Below are 22,972 nucleotides of genomic sequence, written 5' to 3'. Positions count from 1 at the left end.
GCGGTGATGAAGACGATGCAGGCTCTGGAGAAAGCTTACATCAAGGACTGCGTCTCTCCCAACGAGTGAGTCATGCCTCTGCTCTTATCTCCAGCCTGGACTCTCCTGGGGTGGCAGGAGCCGAGCGCACAGAATTCCTCAGCAGGGATGTCTCCCTCTGGGTGCGTCGTTACTGAGTGACTCAGAGTGATTTCTGCTCCCCAAGGCCCTGCAGACAATGGGGAGGGGATGTTTCCTGGGGGGAGGGGTGCCCAGAAACTCATCAAAACAGCTGAGCAGGTCCCCCAGCTCATGCCCCCCTCCCCTTCCTGGGGCCAGGTAGTGTTGTTCCACCCAGAGGGGGTCTCCAGTCTCAGGCCTCGGGGCTCCTCCCCTGCCCTGGGGGCTGTTACATGGGTGAACTCATCTCCTCCTAAGGAAGCTACTTGCTCTTTTTATGTCCTCAGCCTCAGTGTTCCCCTCCTGCTTGGCATCAGCAGCTGCGGCTGTTTGCAGCTGTTCTTACCCTGTACCCTTTTCCCCGCCCCAGGTACACTGCAGCCTGCTCCCGGCTCCTGGTCCAGTACAAAGCTGCCTTCAAACAGGTGCAGGGGTCCGAGATCGGCTCCATCGATGAATTCTGCCGCAAGTTCCGGGTAAGTTAAGTTCTCTGGCACTCCAGCTTATGGGGGCACTGAGGTGGGAAGCTCAGGGAACCCCTAGAACGGGGGGGGTTGCAGTCCTAGATGTACTGCTGCTGACTGGGTTAGACTCCACCCCCCAGAGGGGGAGAGAGAAATCCTGCATAGATTCGCTTATTCCAAGGGCAGAAGGGATCAGTGTGACCATCCCATCTGACCTCTTGTGTAAAACAGGCCAGAGCCCTGCCCCCAAGTCATTCCCAGAGCAGAGCCGTTAGAAACGCAGCCCGTCTGGATTTAAAAATGGTCAGTGGTGGAGAATCCACCTTGACCTGGGGCAAAGTGTTCCAGTGGTGAATTACTAAGCTGTTCGCCTGGGTTACAGGCAGGCAGTGAGTTCACACACCCCCAGCTTACCGGCCAGGGCCTGCGCTGAAGGGGCTCTTCCCCCCCACCCCCAGGTCAGCACATGAGCACGGAACCCCTGTCCCGTGCTTGGAAGCTTTCCCAGGGAAATGTTGCTTGTCTGGGGTTATCCCTGTTGCCCTGCACCGAGCTTCCCCGGGGCTCGCCGCGACCCTCCCACCCCACGTGCCGAGCTTCCCCGGGGCTCGCCGCGACCCCCCCCGTCCCCCGTGCCGAGCTTCCCCGGGGCTCGCCGCGGCCCCCCCGTCCCCCGTGCCGAGCTTCCCCGGGGCTCGCCGCGACCCCCCCCGTCCCCCGTGCCGAGCTTCCCCGGGGCTCGCCGCGGCCCCCCCCGTCCCCCGTGCCGAGCTTCCCCGGGGCTCGCCGCGACCCCCCTGTCCCCCGTGCCTCGCCGCGACCCCCCTGTCCCCCGCGCCGAGCTTCCCCAGGGCTTGGGGTGACTGTCCTGTCTCCTGCAGCTCGACTGCCCGCTGGCCATGGAGAGGATCAAGGAGGATCGTCCAATCACCATCAAGGATGACAAGGGCAACCTGAACCGCTGCATTGCCGACATCGTCTCTGTACGTTCCCACCCATGGCGAGGGGCTGCGTGCGTTGTAATCCCTGTACTCAATGCTTCTGGGACTCTGCCGGCAGGCTGGGCCTGGCCTGGCCTGGCCTGCGTGTCTAAACAGGCCAATTCTCAAAGGCATGGGTGACAGGTGGAGCTTCCCCTTGGGGGAAAGCAAGTCCCCTGGTCTGCCTCTTATGGCCAAGGCCACACCACCACTCACTGCTCTCAGCTCCCTTGAAGGGGTGCGGGGGGGCTGAGAGCTTATCCCTTGCTTGGGTCAAGCTCTGAGCCTGGAGCCCCACCTCTGTTCCATCCCTTCCACCTGCAGCCCTGCCCATGGCCTGGCCCCATTCTGTCTCTTCCCTTCCCCCCCACACCCAGGGGGAGCAGAAAATGAGAGCTCCTCCAGCCCCAGGACCATGGGGGAAAGAGATTTTTCTGAGGGGACCCAAACCTGTCACTGTCCCCCTCCTGCTTCACCCTGGTGGTGAGAGGTTTGGGAAGATTTTGCCTCCCCCAGCCTCCATTACACCGCCCCCCCTGCTCAGGGGGCTGTCCTAGGAGGGCTGGGGTTGTCAGGTGCCATCCCCCTACTTCCCTGGGGTTCCAGGCCTTTGCTGAGGTGTGTCTTCTCTCTTCCAGCTTTTCATCACCGTGATGGATAAGCTGCGCCTGGAGATCCGAGCCATGGATGAGGTGAGATTGCGGGAGAGAGCCAAGTTGAGTCCCTGAGAACTCTGCCTGGAGCTTGTGCCCCATCTGGCTTCACAAGGCATCTCCTCCCTGGCCCAGGAGAGGGAAGGGGAACAACCTGCAGGGCGACGGGCTGTGACTCTGTGCCAAGCTAATCGCCATGGGAAGGTGTGTGGAGCCTTCCCTACTGGAATCAGCACCCAGCTGCGGGGAGAGGAGATTCCTGCCTGGAGCGAGGGGAGAATTCTTTCTGCCCCATGGGGTGGGGTTTTCCCAGCCAGTCCTGGGGCAGGAAAGGCTCAAGCTGCATGTGTTTGTGCCCCCAGATCCAGCCGGACCTGCGGGAGCTGATGGAGACGATGAGCCGCATGAGCAACCTGCCCCCTGACTTCGAGGGGCGACAGAAAGTGAACCAGTGGTGAGTGTGGCTCCCTGGGGCCCCTCCTCTGTTGCTCTCTCTGCTCACTCAAGCAGAGGGGACGGTGGGGGCCTGACCCAGCCTTGGCCCCTAGTGGGTCTTATGCAGAACTGAGAGGGCTGTTCCACCCACCGGGCTGAGGCGGGCTGCTTTCCGGGCAGGCCTGTTGGCAGTGTGCCTTTGGCACTCCCTATGCTGTGGGAGGTCAGGGCACCCTGGGGTGGGCTCATGGTAAGATGATCTGTGGCACCAGCCCTGGCTCTGACCAGGGGCATGTTCTGCTTTTTCTCTTCTGGCCCAGCTGAGCCTTGGGCAGGGGCCGGAGGAGCCCCAGGGTGCTCCTGGCTCTCCCCTAGGTCAGCGCTGTAGAGGGATGAGTCTGTTTTAATTGCCTGTGCTAGTGCAGCCCCACCCCTGCTGCGCTCAGCCAGGCACCAGCCTGCTTCCTGCCCTGAGTGGGAGGAGTCTCCTAGCTGCACCCCCACCCCCCCGACTCTTCCCTGGCAGGCTGCAGACGCTGAGCGGGATGTCTGCCTCCGACGAGCTGGATGACTCCCAGGTGCGCCAGATGCTGTTTGATTTGGAATCGGCCTACAACGCCTTCAACCGCTTCCTGCACTCCTGAGCCCGCCCAGCGCCCCTGGACTGGTGGCTTCCGCTGCCTGGCTCCTAAGAGCCGCTCAGGCAGGTCTCTGGGCTCGTGCTGGGGGCAGGAGGTCACGGGTGGTGTGGTTTGTCCATGCTGCCCCCCACCCCACCCCGCTGTAGCCTTTCCAGCATTAGCCCTTGGGGCTGTCAGTGTGACCAGCCCTCCTCCAGCCAGGGCACAGGCTGGCCCGGCCCTGCGAGCAGGGGAGGAGACCTGTACAGACCTGCCCTAATAAAGCTCCTCACGCTGTAGCTCGTGTGTGGTGTAGTGCTGGGCTCAGGGGAGGGAGGTGTAGCTGTGCATGTGGTCTAACTCAGGAACCACACACTAGCCCTGCTGGAGCTGGGCCCAGGCGGGTCAGACTGCCAAAGCCCTCCCAGGCACTGCAGCAGGGGCTCAAGGCAGGGCAGAGGCAGGGCTGGCTCCTGTCTGCAGGGGGAGAACCAGAACCTGCCAGGCTCTGAAGAGCAGGGAGCTGCACCCTGCTCAGCCTCAGCTGGTGTTGGCCGTGGGAGGGGGAGAGGATATTTGGTCCTGCTCCCTGGGAGATGTCAGGCTTCCAGGGGAGAACTGCAGCCCTGTTTGTGTAACAGAGAGACCCTGCAGCACAGGTTGGGGGGGGGAGCTGTAAGACAAGCAGCTGTGGCTAGAGTGGGTGGAATGCAGCACTTTATTTACCATGGTTAATCAATGCCCCTGGGGCCGTGAGTAGCAAGTTCTGGGCTCCCAGGAAAGCACCCGACAGTCAATAAATAACCTGTGATGTCTGAAGGAGCTCGGGGTCAGAACTCCTGGGCTTGGGGAGAGTATGAATACCTCCCCCAGGACTGGATTACAGAAAGATTATTAAAGAGAACAAATAAAATATTACACTCAGCCCAAGTCAGTCTCCCAGAGCAATGGAACAGGGGACCCTTCTGCCCCAGGGCTCGGTCAGTCTCAGACAGCTGGTTTCCCCAGGCAGTGACCTTCAGAACTTGTTCCAGGGCAGTTGCTGTGCCAGGAAAACACACAACCCAGCCCACAGGTTCCTCCAGCATGAAAGCAGCGGGGTGAGGTTCAGTGATCTCTTGAGCGGCGCACTAGGAATTCCCACCATCACTCCATGAGCAGTGCAGGCAGGTAACGCGCTGCCTCCTTTGGACAGCCAGAGCCAAGCGATGCCCAGGGTGCGGACAGTTCTGCAGGGAGTTCCACTGATCATAGCACACGGCCGGCAGGCCCAGCACCACAGCAGCATCTGGGGTCGTGCTCCCTTCTCAGCTTGCAGAGGCGCCAGGCACCTGGAGATGGCAGGATAGGCACCAGGAGCCAGCGCTGAGTTCTGAGTGCAGAGCGGCTGCTGGTACAGGCCAGCCAGTGGTCGCTTCCTCCTACCCGCCAGCCACCCCCTCTGCCAGAGGCCACTGCCTCCCGAGTGCTCCCCGCTAGCTGTGCGGTTCCAGGGCTGGCCGAGGACGGAGTCAAGCAGGCCCAGAGGGATCCATACAGCCGGAGGAGGCAGGTCCCTTCACACACTCTTGCAGAACAGCTTGTGGTGCCGGGTGACTGCGCACAAAGAGGTGCCCGCAGGGCCGCGCCAGGACTCGCCCACGCCCTGTTGGTCGCTCCTGCTCAGCTGCCGGCTGCAGAGTCGCAACTCATGCACGTCGGCAGAGACCCGGGCCCACGTGGTGCTGTCCAGTGGGCTGCGCACGCTGCAGCCTGCGGGAAGGAAAGAGCCCGTTGTGCCAACGTAGGGAATCCAGGACCCAGGGACCCCATGGTCCCTTCCAGCCTGAGCTCTGCCCGTACCCTTTATCAGCTGGACACGGGACCCTTCCCAGGACCCCTCGGTGACCTGGGGCTCCGAGCCCTTTGCACCCTCACCTGCCAGGCTGAGGTAGTGGAGCCCTTGGTTCCTCTCCCCCAGGGCTGACAGCAGCATCCGCAAGCCCACAACGGTGATCGCCGGGTTTGCCGACAAATCCAGCGAGACCAAAGCTGGACAAACCAGGAGGCACCTGGGGCCAAGAGGGAACAAGTGAGTCAAACAGCCCCCGGCTTCACTCTTCCCACCCACAATGCATTGCTGCACAGCAGCCCCGCCCACAAATAGCCCCCATCACCAAGGGATGGGCCCCCAGCCAGAGGAGATCTGGGAGTCACTTTCAGGTAGGACCCAGCAGGGTGAAGGTCAGAGTTCAGGCTCCGAGTTCAGCTCCACATCACAGCCCCGCCCAGTCAGTGGCACACCAATACCCCACAAGCACCTGCCCCCTAGCAAACCCCCAGGCCCAGAGACCAGCACTGCCCTTTACCTGGCCAGCTCCGCGACAGCCTCGTCGCCCAGGTGGTTCCCAGACACAGTCAGGTGGGTGAGAGCACATCCCTCCTGGAAGGGAACAGAGGGGAACTGAGCCCAAAGCCACAGCCCACCTGAATGGGGCAGAAGCTAAACCCACCTTTCAAGCCAAGGCCTGGAGGCACTGGATGCCTGAGATCCCCATGGCCCCAGAGGACCTGGGAGAAGCAGAACCAGGAGCACCAGATGGTCACACTCCCAAGGAAGGACAGCATGGTCCTCCTGAGCCCCACAGAGGGGCCTTGTGCCTCTGCAGGATGGGGGCTGAGGTCCCTGGCCAGAGCCATGTTCGGACCATGTGCAGTGCTCCTGCAATTCCTGGAGCCAGTAAACGGTTACCACAGGCTCCCCACCTCCCCCTGCACCCGGTCTGGGGCCCATTACCTGTGTCAGGTACCTGACCACCGGATCCACGAGAGGCTCCTCCAGCCGGGCAGCCACCGAGCCGATCTCCAGCCGGCTAAGGGTGGCGCAGGGCAGGCTGCTGAGCAGCAGCTCCAGGCCGGTGGAGCCCAGGGCATTGTGGGACAAAGCAAGGGTCTTCAGGTGCACAGCTCCTGGGCCAGGGGGAAAGAGCAAGGTAACAGCGAGCCTGCAGCCTCCAGGCCTGGGGCAAGGGAGGGGAGTCGGGGAGCGCACCTGAGGCCCTGTCCGCAGCTGCGTAACGCAAAACTTACACACCGGACAGGCCAGGAAAGAACAGAGCAGGGAGTGGTGGTGCAGGACCGAGGGGCTCTGATGGAGGGGGGGGGGGCAGGGCTGGGTAGCAGGGAGTTGTGGGGCAGGACTGGGGGCTGCTGGCAGAGCCTGGGGGTGAGCCCAGGGCTTGGTAGCAGGGAACTGTAGGGGAGGACTGGGGGGCTCTGGCAGGGGGGAGCCCAGGGCAGGGTAGCAGAGATCTGGGGGAGCCCAAGGCTGGGTAGCGGGGAGCTGGGGGACAGTACTGGGGGATGCTGGCAGAGGTTGGGGTAGCCCAGAGCTGGGTGGCAGGGAGCTGTGGGGCAGAACTGGGGGGCACTGGCAGAGGTGGGGGAGCCCAAGGCTGGGTAGCAGGGAGCTGTGGGGCAGGACTGGGGGGCACTGGCAGAGGTGGGGGAGCCCAAGGCTGGGTAGCAGGGAGCTGTGGGGCAGGACTGGGGGGCACTGGCAGAGGTGGGGGAGCCCAAGGCTGGGTAGCAGGGAGCTGTGGGGCAGGACTGGGGGGCACTGGACAGTGATCAGAACTCTCTCCATGAGCAGAGCCATACTCGCCCCTCCAGCTGAGAGCTGTTAGCCCTCCCCCCATTCCCTTGGGGGCTAACGGGAGTCCCTAGCCTGGAGATGCCGCTGCTATCGCACATGAGGAGGCCAGCAGTGGCCTCTGCCTATGGCCAGTGCCCTGCCCCCGCCAAGGAGGCCACGTACCTTTCAGGCTGTTGGCCAGCAGGAGGCGGCGGTGCTGCAGGAAAGCCCCAGTGAAGCCACAGGCCTGCAGTCGGAGCGTGGTCAGGACGGGGCAGGCCTGAATGAGGCAGGCCAGAGCCTGGGAGCTGCTGTCTCCCAGGGGGTTCAGGCTGAGATCCAGCTCTTCCAGGCTCTGGCAGGATGGGGGAAGAGAGGTCATTGCTGCTGGGTGGGCAGGGGTCACCCCCAACCCTCTGGGGTCTGCCCTGCACACCCAGTGCCATCAGCCAGCCAGGGGGCTGCACCACCCTGCTTGTGAGGGACACAGGAAGAAGTGACAGTGGGAGCAGAGTCCCCCATGTGGGCCTCCTCCCCAAGTGACCCCCAGAGCCTCCCTGCCAGGGCCCGAGGGGCAGACTTCCCAGCACCAGGAGAGATACAGTTTGCCCTTCGCTGCTGCGCTGGCAGAGCTCATGGGGGGGGGCCCTTTGTGCCAACTCAGCTGGGGCAGAACAGCCCTAGCCTGGGGGGCGGCTCGGGGGTCCCCAACCCCTGCTTGGGGCTCTAGGGCTCAGGCACGAAGCCGGGGCCCCTTCCACTCCTGGGCTGGATGCACCCCGTGCATCCTCCCCCCTGCCCAGTCTTTGGGGAAGGGGGGGATGCTGGACATGGCCCCGCCCTACCTGAAAGGCCATCTGGGCAGGCAGCCCTGCTGCCAGCGTGTGGAGCCCCTCGGCCCCGAGCTGGTTGGCTGACAGGTCGAGGAGGGTCAGGCCGGGCATGGTGCCCAACGTGGCCAGCAGCTCAGTGGCCAGGCCGTCGGCCAGGCCGTTCCCAGCCAGCCGCAGCTGCCGGATGCAGGTCTGCAGCTTGAGGGCGCGCAGGAGCGGGGCGAGGTTGGGCTGGCGCAGCGAGAGGCCGCAGGCGCTGAACGAGGGGCCCGACTCCTGCAGCTCCATGATCTTCAGCAGCAGCCGGTGCTCGCCTGCAACGCAGAGACAGGGCAGGTCGCCTCAGGGCCACTGGGGGCCCCGACCTGCTGCCGAGCGTCCCTGGACTCACAGCAGGCAGCCGGGGGAGAGAGCCCCCAGCGCCATGCAGGGGCCGGCCACCACCGAGGGCGCCTCCCCTCCCGCCCCCCCCAGTGCCGCGCGGGGGCTGGCCGCCACCAAGGGCGCCTCCCCTCCCATCCCCCCCAGTGCCGCGCGGGGGCTGGCTGCCACCAAGGGCGCCTCCCCTCCCGCCCCCCCCAGCACAGCCCATCACCGAGGGTGCCTCCCCTCCCGCCCCCCCCGCGCCGCACGGGGGCCGGCCGCCACCGAGGGCGCCTCCCCTCCCGCCCCCCCAGCACCGCCCACCACCGAGGGCGCCTCCCCTCCCGCCCCCCCCAGCGCCGCGCGGGGGCCGGCCGCCACCAAGGGCACCTCCCGTCCTGCCCCCCCCAGCGCTGCGCGGGGGCCGGCCACCATCGAGGGCGCCTCCCGTCCCGCCCCCCTGCAGCGCCACACAGGGGATCGGCCGCCACCGAGGGCGCCTCCCCTCCCCCTCCGACCCCAGCGCCGCACGGGGGTCAGATGCGACCAAGGGCACCTTCCGCCCCACCCCAGCGCCACATGGGGGCCGGCCGCGACTGAGGGCGCCTCCCCTCGATCCCCCTTCCACAGCCGGGGCCGGAGGCCCAGAGACCGAGGGACTTGCCCAAGACCCCCCAGGGAGGCGCTTGCAGAGCAGGGCCCCAATCCCAGGCTGGTGCCCTGTCCACTCTACCCCCAGAACGTGATCCCACACGCAGGGGGCGTCCTGGGGCCCTACAAACCCCTGTGAGACCTGGATCCCTCTGTGTCCGATGGTTCCGCCACCCACCCGGAGCATGGCCAGCAAGGTCCCCGGACAGCCTCTTACCCACGGCCAGGCTGCGACAGGCCTTCCTGTACCGGTCGGCGAGCGGAGGCAGGTCCCAGGACTGCACTTCTGCTAACACCTGCAGGGGAGAGCAGAGCCCCATTGGCACAGGATGGGCACTGAACCCAAGGGTCCAGATCCCAAGTCCTCTGCACCAAGCAGCAGGGGCCCAGACGCCACAGTGATGGGCCCGACGACCCCCTCAGCAGCCTGCGGGGGAGCTACGTGGGCTCGACCCAGGAGGTGCCAACGCTGGCTTGGACGCCCCCCGCTCACCTCCTCGTTGCTCTGCAGCACGTCCACAATGAGATCCTGGGGTGCCAGCAGCGCCCCCTCCTTCTTGAGGGTGAGCCGTGGCAGCAGGCCACAGGTCTGGTAATGGCGCTGGGCCGCCTGCTCTGCCAGCCACGCCACCAGGTGGCTCTCGCTGCTGCTGCAAGGGAAGGGAGGGGGCTGAGGCAGAGCGCCCCCGACAGGCCATCGGGCACCTCAGCGGAACCAGGCCCCCCAGGCTCCCCTCGCCCCCCTCCCTGAGGTGTGGCAGGCAAGGGGCAGCCCCTCACCGGGGCCTGGACGGGGAAATCACGTCTTACTCAGAGCGGTGTTATCCTGAGCACCTGACCCCCTTGGCCGACCCCTTGCCCCAGGAGGATGGGCCCCAGCAGCTCCCTGGGAGCCAGACCCCTTGGAGGGTGCTGCTAATGCTGCTCCACACCCAGCCTGGGGAGTAAGAGTCCACCTGCCCCCTGTCCCAGGGGGCTGGGGTGGGGGTCCAGGGGCACTGGGCCACCCCTAGAGGAAGGAGACGAGCTGGCTCTCACCTGTGGGGCACGGGGATCAGGAAGACATTGTCCTGGACCCGGACCCGCACTCGGATGGGGGCCAGCCGAGCAGGGGCTGCAGACAGCGAAGGTAGCTGGGGACAGGAGAGTGGAGTCAAGGCACACAGGACACCCCAAAGGTACCCCACCCCTCTCCACTGTGATCCAGACCCCCCAGGCACCTCACCTGTGGGGACTCCCCACTGCCTCTCAGGCCATTGGCTCGGCTGCTGTCCGTGGGCCTCGGGCTGGTGGCTGTCTCTGGGGCCTCCAGGACGCAGCCTCCACGGGACCGGCCCAGCACTGTTCTGTCCACAATCTGGGTGAGGCGGCTCTGCCGGGCCTTCCTCCTCGGGGGGGACGCTGGGCAGGGGGCTCCGCCATCACTCTCGGGCCCTGTGGTGTCTGCAGAGTCCGAGCCTGACTCCCCCTGGCCCTGGCGGCCCCTCTTGCGGGGCTCACGGCTCGCTCCCAGGTCATCCTCCAGCCAGTCGTCCCCCACGTACTCGTCTGCTGGGATCAGGGCCGGCCTGGCAGGGGCCTCGGACAGCACCGGCACTGTGCCCAGGCAGGACTGGGCGCTGCCCACGCTACGGATAGCTGCTTCATACTCCGCCTGGCTCCCACCGTGGGTGGGCAGCTCAGGCTCCTTCTGCACCAGGAACCCTGGCGTCCGGCAATCCTCCCCCAGCATCCTCTGGCCCAGGAGCCGCTGCCTCTTCTTGACGGGGCGGAGCGGGGTCATGCAGTCGTCCTGCTCGGCCCTGCGCTCTGACCCCTTCCCACCATGCTGGCAGGGTGTGGGGAGCTTCTTGGAGGGGCCCCCACTCCGGGGCTGTGTGGCCAGAGCAGAGGGGGGCAGGGTTAGAGGCTCCGAGAGCTCAGCATCGAACAGCTGGCTGGGCAGAGTGTCCTGGGGGGCCGGGGCTGCTTCAGGTGCTGTGGGGGAGACAAGAGACCCCGTGAGCTGGGCCCAGGGCCCCCAATTCTAGGACCAAACACCGCGGGAGCAAAGGGCTGCGGCGCGCAGCGGGGAGATGGGAGAGGCAGCCCCTGATACCAGGCTAGACGCTCCCCAGGGTGACAGGGGCCGGGGACTCCAGCCCACCCCCTGCCAGCAGGTCTGGGAGCTGTGCTGAGGGCTCAGCAGAGAAGCCAGGGGCACTGACTGAAAACGAAAGAGCAAGCTGGGGCCGGGGCCCACCCAATGCTGCCCCCTCGGAGACGCCTCTCAGCTTCCCTCCCGCCCAGCCTGGCCTCACCTCGCCCCGCCACGGCCTCCTTGAGCAGCCGCTCCATGGCTCGGCAGCGCTGGCGCGTCTCCTGGTCCAGGTCCTTGCCGTACATCCTCACCCACTCCTGGAGGGTTCCCAGCGGGTTCAGGCCCTGCGGGGGCGAGACACAGGCCCATGGGCACCACTGCGGGCAGGGCTTCAGGACGACGCTGCTGCCAGCCTGGCCCCAGGAGCCGGGGCACTGCCCTGCCACACACACCCTACAGCCATGCAGGGTGTGCCCAGCACCAGCCCCTGCCCTCACCTTGGCATTCCTCAGCACTGCCGACGCACCCCTCTGGAGCAGCAGCTCTGCCACCTCGAAGTGGCCACAGTTGAGGGCATCGTGCAGGGGAGTGATCCCCTCGCAGCCCGGCCCCCCAGGGTCATCGATGGAGGCGCCACGCTCCAGCAGCAGCCGGACAATCTCTGGGCACAGGAGCCAGCAGTTAGTGCCAGGCAGCGGTGACACAGCCCCTCTGGGCCCCTGCCAAAGACTTGCCCACCCCCACCCACTGCCCCCCCTCACTCACCCAGGTGCCCATGGTTGCAGGCCTCGTGCAGGGGCGTCCAGCCGCAGTAATCCCGCGGGTTCAGGGGGTGACCCTGACACCAGGAAGGAAGAGACATGAACAGGCATGGGGGTTGAGGCCAGATGGGGAGAACTGTGAAGCCCCCTTCTCCCCAGTGCACCTGCCCATCCCCCGGGACCACATGCCAACCCCAGCACTTCAATCGCCAGCAGGATCTCTTCAGCCTCTGCTAAAACGCGCCCACTGCTGGGGGGGAGCGTGGGGGGCTGGTCTGAAGGGGCTTTGCAGTGTCAGTCAGCTCCTCAGGGCTGCCCAGCCACCGGCACCGCCTCAGGGGCCATGGGGTGACAGGGAAGGGGCCTGCTGGGGCTCGGTGCCTGTGAGCCGGGGACCGTCTCTTACCTGCTCCAGGAAGATCTGGACCCGGCGCAGGTTCCCGTCGATGCAGGCTCGGTGCAGTGGGGTCTCGCCTCGGTCGTTCCGCCGGTTCCACTGAGGGGCATCGGGGGGGGGAAGCACTGGGATCAGAATTGCCATGGGGGCTCTGGATCGGAGCCAGCGCCGCCACCCGCCCCCTGCCCGGGATCCAACCCTCGCCCGGATTGAGCCCTAAGGGGTCTCAGCCCGGCTCCCGATTACGGAGCAGCTGCGATGGTTCCCCAGGCCCCGGCCTCACCTTGGTGATCCTGCGCCGGCCGGGCACGCTCTTGTTGTAGCCGTCCAGGTCGTCTTCCTCCCCATCTGGAACACAGCCCCAGGTGAGGAACTGCAATGCTGGGCCAGGGGCTGACCCGGGGGGTGGGGAAAGCCAGCTACAATACAGCAGACAGAGACTCCACATGCCAGGCAAGGCACCTGGGGGGCTACAGCCCGACCCACCACATTCCTGCCCTGCTCACCTGCCAGGACTCGACTCCAGGATCCCCGGGACCCCCCGCCTGCTTGCTCCCTGCCCCTGCCCTCCCCCACCCACTCACCGCTCTCTGACAGCTCCAGGTCGCTCTCCTCCAGGGGCTCGCTGTCCCCCAGCTCCTCCTCGTCGCTGTCCCCGGCTCCGCTCCAGCCCTGCGAGCGGCACAGGCCCTGCAGCCTGGCCAGCGTGTCGGGGGCCTCAGGGCACCCCCATTTCTGCTGCACGGGGTGAAAGTGCTGCAGGATTTGCCGCTGGGGGATGAAGGGAGATGGGCTGATCACCCTACCCCAGAAGGGGGCTGGGGAGGAGGCAGGAGCCTTGGCTGGGGGTGGGAAGCTCCCAGGCCCCCCAGCCCTATCCCGGCCCAGCAGGCAGGGGGGACGCTGGCTATGTGGGACTCCCCACGAGTCCAGTCCCAGCTGCACTGGCTGCATTTCAGCTCAGAGCCCCAGGTCCTCCCCTCCAGCCACCCCCAGGGCTTCTGCAATGCTGAGTCCAGCTGGGCACAGCCTAGGCTCCCGGGCGAAGGGAGGGAGGCTAAATGGCGTCTTCCTGGGCACGTGGCAGTGAGGAGTGGGGGCCGCCAGGAGGGGCTGCATGTTGGGTGGGGGGGTCAGCAGGGGGCCTGAAAGTGACGCATTCAGCAGCAGGCCCCAGTGGCGAGGTCTAGTGGTTAGGGCAGGGGACTGGGAGGCAGGACTCCTGGGTTCCATGCCCAGCTCAGTCCCAGGCTTGCAGGACCTTGAGAGGGGCGCTGCCAGCTGCCCAGCCTGAAGGTGGCGCTGCAGGTGAGCACTGGAGTCCGCACTGGGGAGCGGCTCAGGACCCTCCCCCCTTCACCTGCAGCCTGGGCTCCCCGGCCTGGTCTGCACACTGCAGCGCGCTCCGGAAGCAGGGCTCCAGCGCCTCGTAGCCTTCGCCGGCCTCCTCCCTGGCCAGGGCGATGTTCAGCCACGTCTTCCCCTCCTGGGGCGCAGAGATAATGGGTCAGGGGCTGGGCTCGGCCCGCCGGCCACTAGCCCAGCCCCCCTGCCCGCTGGGGGGCACATGGATAACCAGGGCCATTGCCAGCAGGGGCAGGAAAAGCCCTTCACCATGCTGGCCCTTCTGCCTGCCCCACTCCCCCTGCTCCCGAGACATGGGGCCCTAGCCAGGCCCTGCCTGCTAGAGGCGGGGGCAGGAAGGGGGCTCTGTCTCCATGGGCCCAGGGCGATGCCCACCGGGCAAGCCCAGCAGAGCCAGGGGCTCTGGGCGCAGGCCAGGCTGCCCCCTCACCTCCAGCGGGTTCCCACGCCGCAGTGCCAGCTCTGCCTGGTAGTGCTGCACGGCCCGGCCATGCTCCTTCAGGTCCCCGTAGGTGGCAGCCAGGGAGACGTGGATCACAGCCAGCTCCTGCTCAGGCCTCCGCAGGCTCTCGGCGTAACGCAGCTGCCCGGAGAGACACGGTCTATAGTCCGCCCGGCCCTGCCCTGGCCAGCCCGCCCCGCCCTGGCCAGCCCGCCCCATCCCGCCCCGCCCTGTGCTCGCTCCCCCATCCCGCCCTGCCCTGGCCAGCCCGCCCCATCCCGCCCTGCCCTGTGCTCGCTCCCCTGCCCCACCCTGTGCTCACTCCCCTGCCCCGCCCCAGCCAGCCCACCCCGCCCTGGCCAGCCTACCCAGCCTCGGGCTCACTCCCCCGCCCCACCCAGGCCAGTCCACCCCATCCCGCCCTGTCCTTACCCCCCCCCACACCCCGCCCTGGCCAGCCCGCCCTATGCTTGCTCCCCTGGCCTGCACAGCCAGCCCATCCCGCCCCACTTGGCCCACCCCACCCAGCCCGGGGCTCACTCCCCCACCCCGCACTGGCCAGCCTGCCCCGCCCTGTGCTCGCTCCCCCACCCTGGCCCGCCCATCCAGCCCAGCCCAGCCCGCTTGGGGCAGCCCACCCTGGGCTCACACGCCCACCCTGTGCGTGAATCTAGAGCGGCTGGGGGGCGCCTCTGCAGACCAGCACCCCAGAAGTGACTAGGAGGAAGGAGGAGCCTCCAGTGCAGACCAGCCCCTTACCCAGGCACAGTGCCCACCAGCACGGGGTGCACAGCCCAGAGGCAAGCTTGTCCTGCCCCCTGCGCTAGGGCATGGGCAGCCCCGACCCACCTGCCTTTGGTAGGACTCCACAGCCCGGCGATAGTCCCCATGCTTGGAGAACAGGTCCCCCAGCTGCTCACACAGGCCCAGGGCTGCCTGCGGGTCACCAGGTGCCTTCTCCTCCAGGGCCTCCTGCAGACGGCTCACCTTCAGGGCTGTGAGAGAGGCCAGTGGCATGACCTGCATGTGCCAGGGGCTCGGGACCAGGCCTGGGCAGGCATCCCAGCAGCTCTCGCTCCCTAGGGGCTCTGGGCTCGCAGGGCATCCGCAGGCGAAGGTGGGCAGCCCGGGGACCAATGTGCCCCTCACTCAACCCAGCCCACAGGCCGATGGGAAACCAGCTGTCCTCTGGCCCCCTGCTGAGCTTCCCTTCCCAGCCCCACATGGGCTGGCTCTGCATTCAGTCACAGAAAGCAGGCGCCTTGTGGTGACACTGGGGGCACATCAGGGACTTACTAGGAGCCCTGGAGGCCACCCCCTGGTAGGAACAGCCTGTGCCAGCCCCGAACCTGGACATGTCTGCGGGGAATGGGAGGGACTGGTGCTCAGGGGACAGGGAAATGGAAGGGAGGGGGCTGGGTTGGGTGCTGACCGCCGGGTGACCCAGCCGAGAATCTCCCCTGGGGCCAAGTCCCCGAGCTCCCAGCCCTAGTCAGTCTCTCAGTCTGGGGAGCAGACACCCCGGCCTCCCCCAGCAGATGCCCCCAGGCCAGCTGCAAAGGAAACTGGATCCCCCCACTCAATCCCTGCAGCCCGGCCCTGAGCTCCGTCGCAGTTCCAGCGCCCTCACCGTATCGCAGGCTCCTGCGGATGCTCTCGCGCTGCTGGGGCTGCTGCGAGCCCAGCACGTAGGCCTTCTTCAGCGAGCGCCGGGCAGCCACGAAGTCCCCCAGGCTGAGGAGCACCTGCAAGGCACCAGGGCACCAGGCTCAGAGAGGGGAGGGGGCAGATGAGCCCCCAGGAGGTACCATTGCTCATTGCCGCCCCAGGAGAAAGTTCGCCCCCTGCTGGTGTGTGTGGGGGGGGGGAGCTGCCCCTTTGCCCACAGAGCATGACCAGCTGCTGGGAGGTAGACGGGACGAGGGTGCACTCACCTGGGCGATGCTGGCACAGCACTCGCTCTCCAGGCACTTCTCCTTCATGGAGTGGGCACAGTCCCGCGCCCGCTCCAGGCAGCGCATGGCCTTGGAGTGCTGCCCCTCCCGCAGGTGGATGTTCCCCAGGTTGAAGTAGGCCCTGTACACGTCTTCGTAGAGGCGAGTCTGCCTGGGGGGGGATGGGGTCACGGCTAGCGACGACTTGGGGCCACGGCCCCCTGCCCATCCACCCCCCTGCTCAGGAAATCCCTGATACTGCCCGCAACACCCCTTAGCCACAGCAACCAGGGGCTCCCCCGCACCCAACAGCCACATGCAGCCACAGTGGTGGGCCAGGGCTCTGGGCCGGATCCTGGGAAAACGCGCTGCACCGCTCCCAGCACGCCCCGGGAAAGGGGCCTTCGGCGGCTCTGCAGAGGGAGGGGGCAGGGTCTTACTCCGAGATGAAGATGCTCTTCTTGATGTAGCAGCTGCACTTGGCCTGGTCCTTCATGCTGTCGTACACCAAGCCCAGGTTGAGATAAAGCCGGGCCCTCATCTCGCTCAGCTCGCGCTGCGGCACCGTCCCTGGGACACCCAGAGCCAGCCCGTTACCCAGCTGGCTCCGGGCGCCCCCCTTCTCACCCCCCTGGACCCGCCAGGTGGGAGCTCCGGGGCCCGGCACGAGTGGCACAAAGAGCCAGGTGGAGTGCCAGGAAACATTGCCCTCTGCCTGACTGGATCCACCAGGGGAATCATCTCCCAAGGGAAGGGTGGGAGCGCTGGGACAGTCCTGCCTGACCCCCGGCATGGAACTAAGAGGTCAGAACTGGATCTGGAGGGCCCCAAAGTGCCCCTGTATATCCCACAATCCCTCACTGTGCAGCTGGTGCCATGGGCCTGGCCTGCAAACTCCAGCAGGAGCCCTGCAAATCAGCACAAGGAGAGTGGCAGACCGGACGAAAGCCCGAGGCTCTGTCTGTGGGTCAGGGAGGAGATGGATCTCAGGGACCAGGGAGGTCCCAGCTCTGGTGTGGGGACAATGGGTGATATGTGGGTACTGGTATCGCCCAGCCAGGCTGTCACGGGGGCACCTCCCTGGCATTTCCTCCTGGGGCCGTTCCATGTCACCAGCTGGCAGCCCTTCCCCAACCCGCTGCTCTGGCTCTGTGCCCTGCGGCTTCCAGCCTCGTGTGCCCACCAGGCCCTCACCTTGCAGCTTCTCCTCCACGATGGCCAGGCTCCTCATGAAGGCCTGCTCCGCCTCCCGCAGCGCCTCGCCCGCCTGGCCGCTCTCAGCCACAAACATGTAGGTGCGGCCTATGGTGGCCCAGGCCCTCTGCTGCTCGGTGTGGTCGGACAGGGCGCGGGCCAGCTCCAGGTGCTGGCGCTGGTGCTGAGGGGGCAGGACTGTGAGTGGGTAGCAGGGGACAACCAAGGGCGGCATGAGATCCCCAAGCCCTGGGGATCCAAGTTGGCTCTGAACTAGGCCCTCTGGGGCTGACACCAGTGCCCCAGTGTTCCCCTTCAAACCTCTGCAGCTATTCTCCCCACTGCACCCCTAGCCACCCCCACACTGCAGTCTTCAGGGGGGCTGAACTCCAGGTAATCAGCTTCCATCCCCATTCCCTGGAGAGTCCTAACCCTCACAGCCCATCAGCCCTCCACCCTCTTACCTTCAGCGCAGCTTCGTAGTTCTCCAGCTCAGCCAGGCGTTCCCCGATCTTCCGGTGAGCCACGGCACAGCCAAGAACGTCCTCCACGCTCTCCAGGAGCCGCAGCTCCTGCCGGTGCTCCTCCAGTGCTTCCCGGTAGCGCCCTGCCGGGAGCAGAGGGAGGAGGCGGGGTGAGGGGGAAGCAAGCACCTCTTTCGTTAGCCACAGCACTAACCAGAGCCAGTCTAAGCCCAGCCCCGGATCAGATCCCAGGCTTGCATGCTCCGATATGAAGTGTACTCGGCACTGGGGACATGAGAGCAGATGACCTTCGGCACCTCTGATTTTCTAGCTATGGGAAATGCAGCAGGTCTAATACACATGGACGGCAGGGAAGTGTTAGACATGGTGCTGCATGAGAAATTAGCTTAATTAGAGAAGACGGGACTCAGCCCAAGGACTGGACGGTGGGAGGGAACTGGCTTCAGGGGAAAATGCAACGGGCTGTGCTGAAACATGAATCATCAGACTGCAGGGAGGCTCCAAGCAAAGCTCCTCCAGGATCAGGCTTGGGCCCAATTTTAGTCTGTATTTTTATTAACAACATGGGACAAAAAGCAGGAGCGGGCGAATGGAATTGGCTGATGATACGAAGTCGGGAGGGATGGTCAGTCCAGCGGGGGTTCTGAATATTAGACAGGAAGATCTGGATGGTCTTGAAGACGGGAGTAAAAGAAATAGGATGAAATTCAGCCGTACAAAGGACACGGTCATGGACTTACGGGCTAATTGTAAGAATTTCTGCTCCAAGCTGGGGGCTTGTCAGCCGGAGGTGACAGAGGAGCAGGGAGACCTGGGTGCGTGGGTCAGTCACAGGAAGGCTAGGAGTCACCAATATGAGGCAGTCTGAACAGGCAAATGTGATCCTAGGCTGTGCCAGGCAAGGTCTCTCCGGTAGAGAGAGGGGGCGTGTTCGTGCCATTGGACAAGGCACTGGGGAGTGTGGATCTGGAATACTGAGTACAATGTCATGGCCACGAAAGGTGAATTCAAACAACCAGGGGCAAAGAAGAGCGACTCGGCTCATCAGGGGAACGCAGGGCCTGGCTCAGGAGAGGCGACTGGAGGAGCCTGGCTTGGTTAGTGTAGCAGAAAGAAGGCTGCAAGGGGATCTCCTTGCTCTCTGGCAATACACTGGGCAGGTAAACCCCAGGGAGGAGGAAGAGCTAGGGAAGCTAAAGGACAATGCTGGCCTGAGAACAAATGGCCATGAACAGTTCAGGCTGTCGTCAAGAGGGAGGGAGATTCTTGGCAGCCCTGGGGACCCTTCCAGTTTCTATCTTATGCTCTTAATGCTCATGCTTCAGGGTCTCCGATGGTCATCTGCAGGGGTCAGAAGGGATTTTTATCCACCCCCGACATATTCTGGGGGTTTTTTGGGCTCCCCCTCTTCATAGATTCCAAGGGCAGAAGGGATAAGTGGACCATCCAGGCTGAGCTCCTGTGTAACGCAGGCCAGAGCCCTGCACCCAAGTCATTCCCAGAGCAGAGCTGTTAGAAACACAGCCCGTCTGGATTTAAAAAGTGATGGAGAATCCACCACAACCCTGGGTAAATTGTTCCAGTGGTTAATGACCCTCACTGTCAAAAACGTGTGCCTTATTTCCAGTGTGAATGTGTCTCGCTTCAACTCCCAGCCACTGGATCCCGTTAGACCTTCCTCTGCTAGGCTGAAGCGCCCGTTATTCAGCGCGTGCTCCCCGTGTAGGTACTTATCGACTGATCAAGTCACCCCTTAACCGTTGCATTAAGCCAACAAATAGCCCTTGAGTTTCGCGCTACAAGGTTGGGCTGCCCGGCTCCGCTCACATGCTCTGGGTCTGACTGATCGCCACATGTGGGTCAGAAAGGGATTTCCCCCCACTGACATGGCAGGGACACGGGGGGGGGGTTCACCTTCCTCTGCGGGGTGTGGGTCACTTGCCAGGATTATCTGGGCCATGGTGTTGCTCGGCCCCTCCTGTTCTCTGCCCACACCAGCCTGGCCTCCTGTGGTGCACTGGCCTTGTGTCGGTTGCTGGGGTAGGCGTGCAGGTGCTGGTGGCCAGATGAGCTAATCTGCTTGTCCCTCTTGGCCTTACACTGACTCTCCGCTGGGCTCCAGCAACACTGCATGCCTGGGCACGAAGCCTTCAGCACTTAGGAAACTCCAGCAAATCCAGAACGCTGCAGTGTCTCCTCAGCGCCACAGGCTCCCAGCAGCACCTCGGGCCCGTCCTTCACTCCCTCCGCTGGCTTCCAGGACAACAGAGTCCAGCTCAGTGTCTGATCTTCGAGGCGCACCATGACCTGGCCCAGCGCACCTAAACGAGCCTAAAGCTCCAGGATGGAGGGCATGGTTGCCAATCCCGCTCCTCCGGCACCACCAGCAGGGAGAGGTTCGGCTGGGTGGCAGACACAGCTTCCTCAGGGCTAGTCCCAGCCTCTGGACTTAAGTCACCGGGAACCAAGGGCCATCCCAGCCCCATTCCCAGAGCCAGGTGCCCTCCTCCGCCTGGCCTCCCCGAACATAATCAGAGCAGCGGGGCCAAAAAACAGCCTAGGGAATTTCACAGTGACAAACTTTGGAATGATGGCCCTGAAAGGGGGCGATCGCACATCCTGCTACAGGACCACGTGCTCACCCCTCTGCCCACGCTGCACAGCACCACCCACCTTTCCGCTTTCTCCTGAAACAGCACGCACTAGACAGGGCATCAGAGGGGTTAGCGACCTGCTTCAGTGTGAGTGGCTGACACCAATCCCAGCCCGAAGATCCATCTCATCTGTGGCCCATGCACTGAGGGGGCAGGGAGCTGCACTTTCATTTCCCTCCAAGCTAGGCAGGGCCCCAAAACCTACATGGATGAAGGGCTCTCCAGGCCCCTCTCCCACAATGTCAGCCTCGGCCACCCGAGACAGACAGGAACGAGCCAGCCACCAGGAGCAGGGCCCTGGGACCCACTCACCATGTCTAGCCAAGATCTCCCCAAGCTGGTTACAAATGGCAGCTTCCTCCTTCAGGCTCCCGCTCCTCTGGGCCTTGTCTTTCGCCTTCTGGAGCTCTGTGGGGTGGCAGGAGAAGAACCATCAGCGCCCAGGCACACCCCTGCAGCCCGTTAGCACCAAATCCCTCTAGCTAGGCACCAAGGGAGCACCCAGCACAGGGCAGCAAATCACCACGGACAGGTCTTCTTACAACCCCCACCCTGTCTGCGCACTCCCTGCAGGGAGGGGAAGCCCCATCGTCCCCTGGGGGCTGAGTCCCAGAGAAGGATGGACAGGACATGCTCAGCGTAGCCCAGCCAGCTGGTGTCAGGGCCAGGAGCTGAGCCCAGGTCCTGTCAGGGCATCTTTCCCACTCAGAGCCCAGGGCCCCTAGGCTAGTCCCACGGGGTGAACTCCCATCACCTCGCTCCTGGGCCCTGCCCTACCACATCAGTCCCTGCTACACCCCTCTGCCAGTCACAAGAATCCCAAACCCACCAGGGCTACCCCTGCCCCAAGAGACCACCCATCTCCACCCTTCCCCAAGCCTGTTCCACTCACTGCCCCAGCTAGGGGGTGACCGGATATCCAGAAATTAGGGGCTCTCTCTTACACAGGCATCTATGGACCCCAATCCTAAATCCCACCCTCTAAAATACTGCCCGAATCCCCCTTACCCCACTGCCCAGATCCCCAGCCCAGGAGCCCAGCTCAATATCCCACCTTCAAATACCACCCTGACACCCTCCCCTATCTCACTCACCCCCCACCCACAGCCCCAATCCCCAGCCCAAGGGCCCAGCTTAATGACCCCACCCCCAAATACTGACCCCACATTCTCTCCTGCCCCACATGCTGCCCCAGCCCCACACATCCCCACCCCCTCCAATCTCCCCCCACCCCACACACCCGGATTCCTCCCTGCACGAGCAGCCACCCCAACCTCCTCCTGCCCCGCACAATGCCGCCCCATGGCTCTCAGATCCCCCCACCGCACACAGCCCTGCACCCCACACATCCCCACCCCTTCAATTCCCCTGCCCCAACCACCCCAGCACCACACATCCCCACCCCTTCAATTCCCCTGCGCCAGCCCCACACATCCCCACCCCTCCAGCCCCCCCACCCCAGCCCCACACATCCCCACCCCTCCAGCCCCCCCACCCCAGCCCCACACATCCCCACCCTCTCCAACCCCCCCACCCCAGCCCCACACATCCCCACCCCTCCAACCCCCCACCCTAGCCCCACACATCCCCACCCCTCCGATTCCCCCTGCCCCAACCACCCCAGCCCCACACATCCCCACCCCTCCAACCCCCCGCCCCAGCCCCACACATCCCCACCCCCCTACACAGCCCTGCGATACACGCATCGCCCCCGCCCCTCAGATCCCCCCGCCCCCACTCACGGCGGATCTCCCGGCTCCGCTCCCCGCTCATCCCCTCGCTTCGCCGCCAGCTCCCGTCCAGCCGCGCCGGGTTCGTACCGAGCCCGCCCCGCGCCGGTCCCATTGGACGCCGATCCCCAGCGCTGTTCTCTCATTGGCTACTAGGCACCGCCATGGCAGGAAACGGAGCCAATCGCAATCTGGGTACGCCAGCCCCGCCCTCTAAGAGGGAAAGTCCCTCTTCTGATAGGCTGCAAAGGAAATCCATCCACGGGACAACTCCCAGCATGCAACGCATCAGGGGCGGCTGAGAACTACAGCTCCCAGCATGCCGCGCAATCACGCCCCGCTCAGCCCGACGGGGGGAACCTTTCGGACCGGGCCATTGGGTGCGGGGGTTCCGGTCGCCGGGCAGCGTTGCATGCTGGGACATGTAGTCCTGCGAGCAGGAGCGTTGGTGCCGCGAACGTGGCTGTGCGCGGGGCCCGCGAGCCGGGGCCGGCCCGGTGTCCGGTCCGCGCGGTCACCGCGCCAAGTGCCCTTGGCCGGCGCAGCGGCAGCTGCTGGAGCCGGAGGCGGCCCTGGGACTGGCCGCTGCGGGCAGGTCTGTGATCCCAGGGGCTGCGCTGCAGGCAGCAGCCGGCAGGACGGGCACCCGGGGCTCCAGCCACGCCGCTGGGGATGTGCCTCGTCTCAGCACCGGGCACGTGGAAAGCACTGGGGAAGGCAGGACAAACTCCGGCTTCATCCAGACACTGAGCGGCGTGTCCTGCTCCGTAGGCCGGACACCCACCTGGACCTACATTTCGATGCCACTTGATTGTTTTATAATTCTGTGGTGAAAACGAGACCGGGAGCCATTGCAGCGCTGGTGTGCTGTGCCACTGCTGTATTTTTGTGTCTGATTTTGTAAACGAGTCATTTTTAAGCGAGGTGAAACTTGGGGATACCCAAGACAAATCAAACTCCTGCAAGGGATACAGTGCGTAAGCCAGACTGGGTCACAGCAAAGGTCCGTCTAGCGCAGGATCATGTCTTCTGGCAGCAGCCAGTGCCAGGTGCCCCAGGGGGAATGAACAGAACAGGGAATCAGCAAGTGACCCATCCCCTGTCGCCCATTCCCAGCTTCTGGCAAACAGAGGCTAGGGACACAATCCCTGTCCATCCT

The 22,972-nt window shown here is 64.9% G+C and overlaps 2 protein-coding genes across 3 annotated transcripts; one reads left to right on the top strand and one right to left on the bottom strand.

Annotated features, from left to right (window-relative positions):
- Window positions 1-6: 6 nt before the first annotated feature.
- VPS28 (VPS28 subunit of ESCRT-I) lies at window positions 7-3,612 on the top strand. The gene is made up of 6 exons (XM_030554005.1): window positions 7-65; window positions 530-635; window positions 1,505-1,606; window positions 2,242-2,295; window positions 2,619-2,710; window positions 3,218-3,612. Exons 1-6 carry the CDS (start codon window positions 7-9, stop codon window positions 3,333-3,335), a joined length of 531 nt encoding a protein of 176 aa, XP_030409865.1. The 3' UTR covers window positions 3,336-3,612.
- A 399-nt stretch (window positions 3,613-4,011) lies between these two features.
- On the bottom strand, window positions 4,012-21,915 carry TONSL (tonsoku like, DNA repair protein). Of its 2 annotated transcripts, none has more exons than XM_030554003.1 (26): window positions 21,826-21,915; window positions 20,396-20,491; window positions 17,409-17,551; window positions 16,945-17,128; window positions 16,191-16,320; window positions 15,751-15,922; window positions 15,447-15,561; window positions 14,666-14,811; window positions 13,805-13,957; window positions 13,370-13,495; window positions 12,594-12,780; window positions 12,293-12,357; window positions 12,019-12,108; window positions 11,617-11,689; window positions 11,349-11,512; window positions 11,072-11,195; window positions 9,997-10,748; window positions 9,810-9,904; window positions 9,265-9,421; window positions 8,989-9,067; window positions 7,770-8,071; window positions 7,108-7,279; window positions 6,088-6,260; window positions 5,660-5,733; window positions 5,229-5,362; window positions 4,012-5,063 (listed from the first exon to the last, which is right to left on the bottom strand). In XM_030554003.1, the coding sequence occupies exons 1-26, from the start codon at window positions 21,854-21,856 to the stop codon at window positions 4,870-4,872; spliced, it is 4,131 nt and encodes a 1,376-aa protein (XP_030409863.1). In that variant the 5' UTR covers window positions 21,857-21,915; the 3' UTR covers window positions 4,012-4,869. The 2 variants fall into 2 exon arrangements, with proteins under 2 accessions (XP_030409863.1, XP_030409864.1); XM_030554004.1 differs by having other exon boundaries at window positions 9,265-9,418.
- Between the last annotated feature and the right edge of the window lie 1,057 nt (window positions 21,916-22,972).

This window comes from Gopherus evgoodei, chromosome 2, assembly GCF_007399415.2.
Source record: "Gopherus evgoodei ecotype Sinaloan lineage chromosome 2, rGopEvg1_v1.p, whole genome shotgun sequence".
NCBI lineage: Eukaryota > Metazoa > Chordata > Testudines > Testudinidae > Gopherus > Gopherus evgoodei.
Note: the sequence above shows the minus strand (reverse complement) of the source record. Positions and strands in the feature narration are given on the sequence as shown.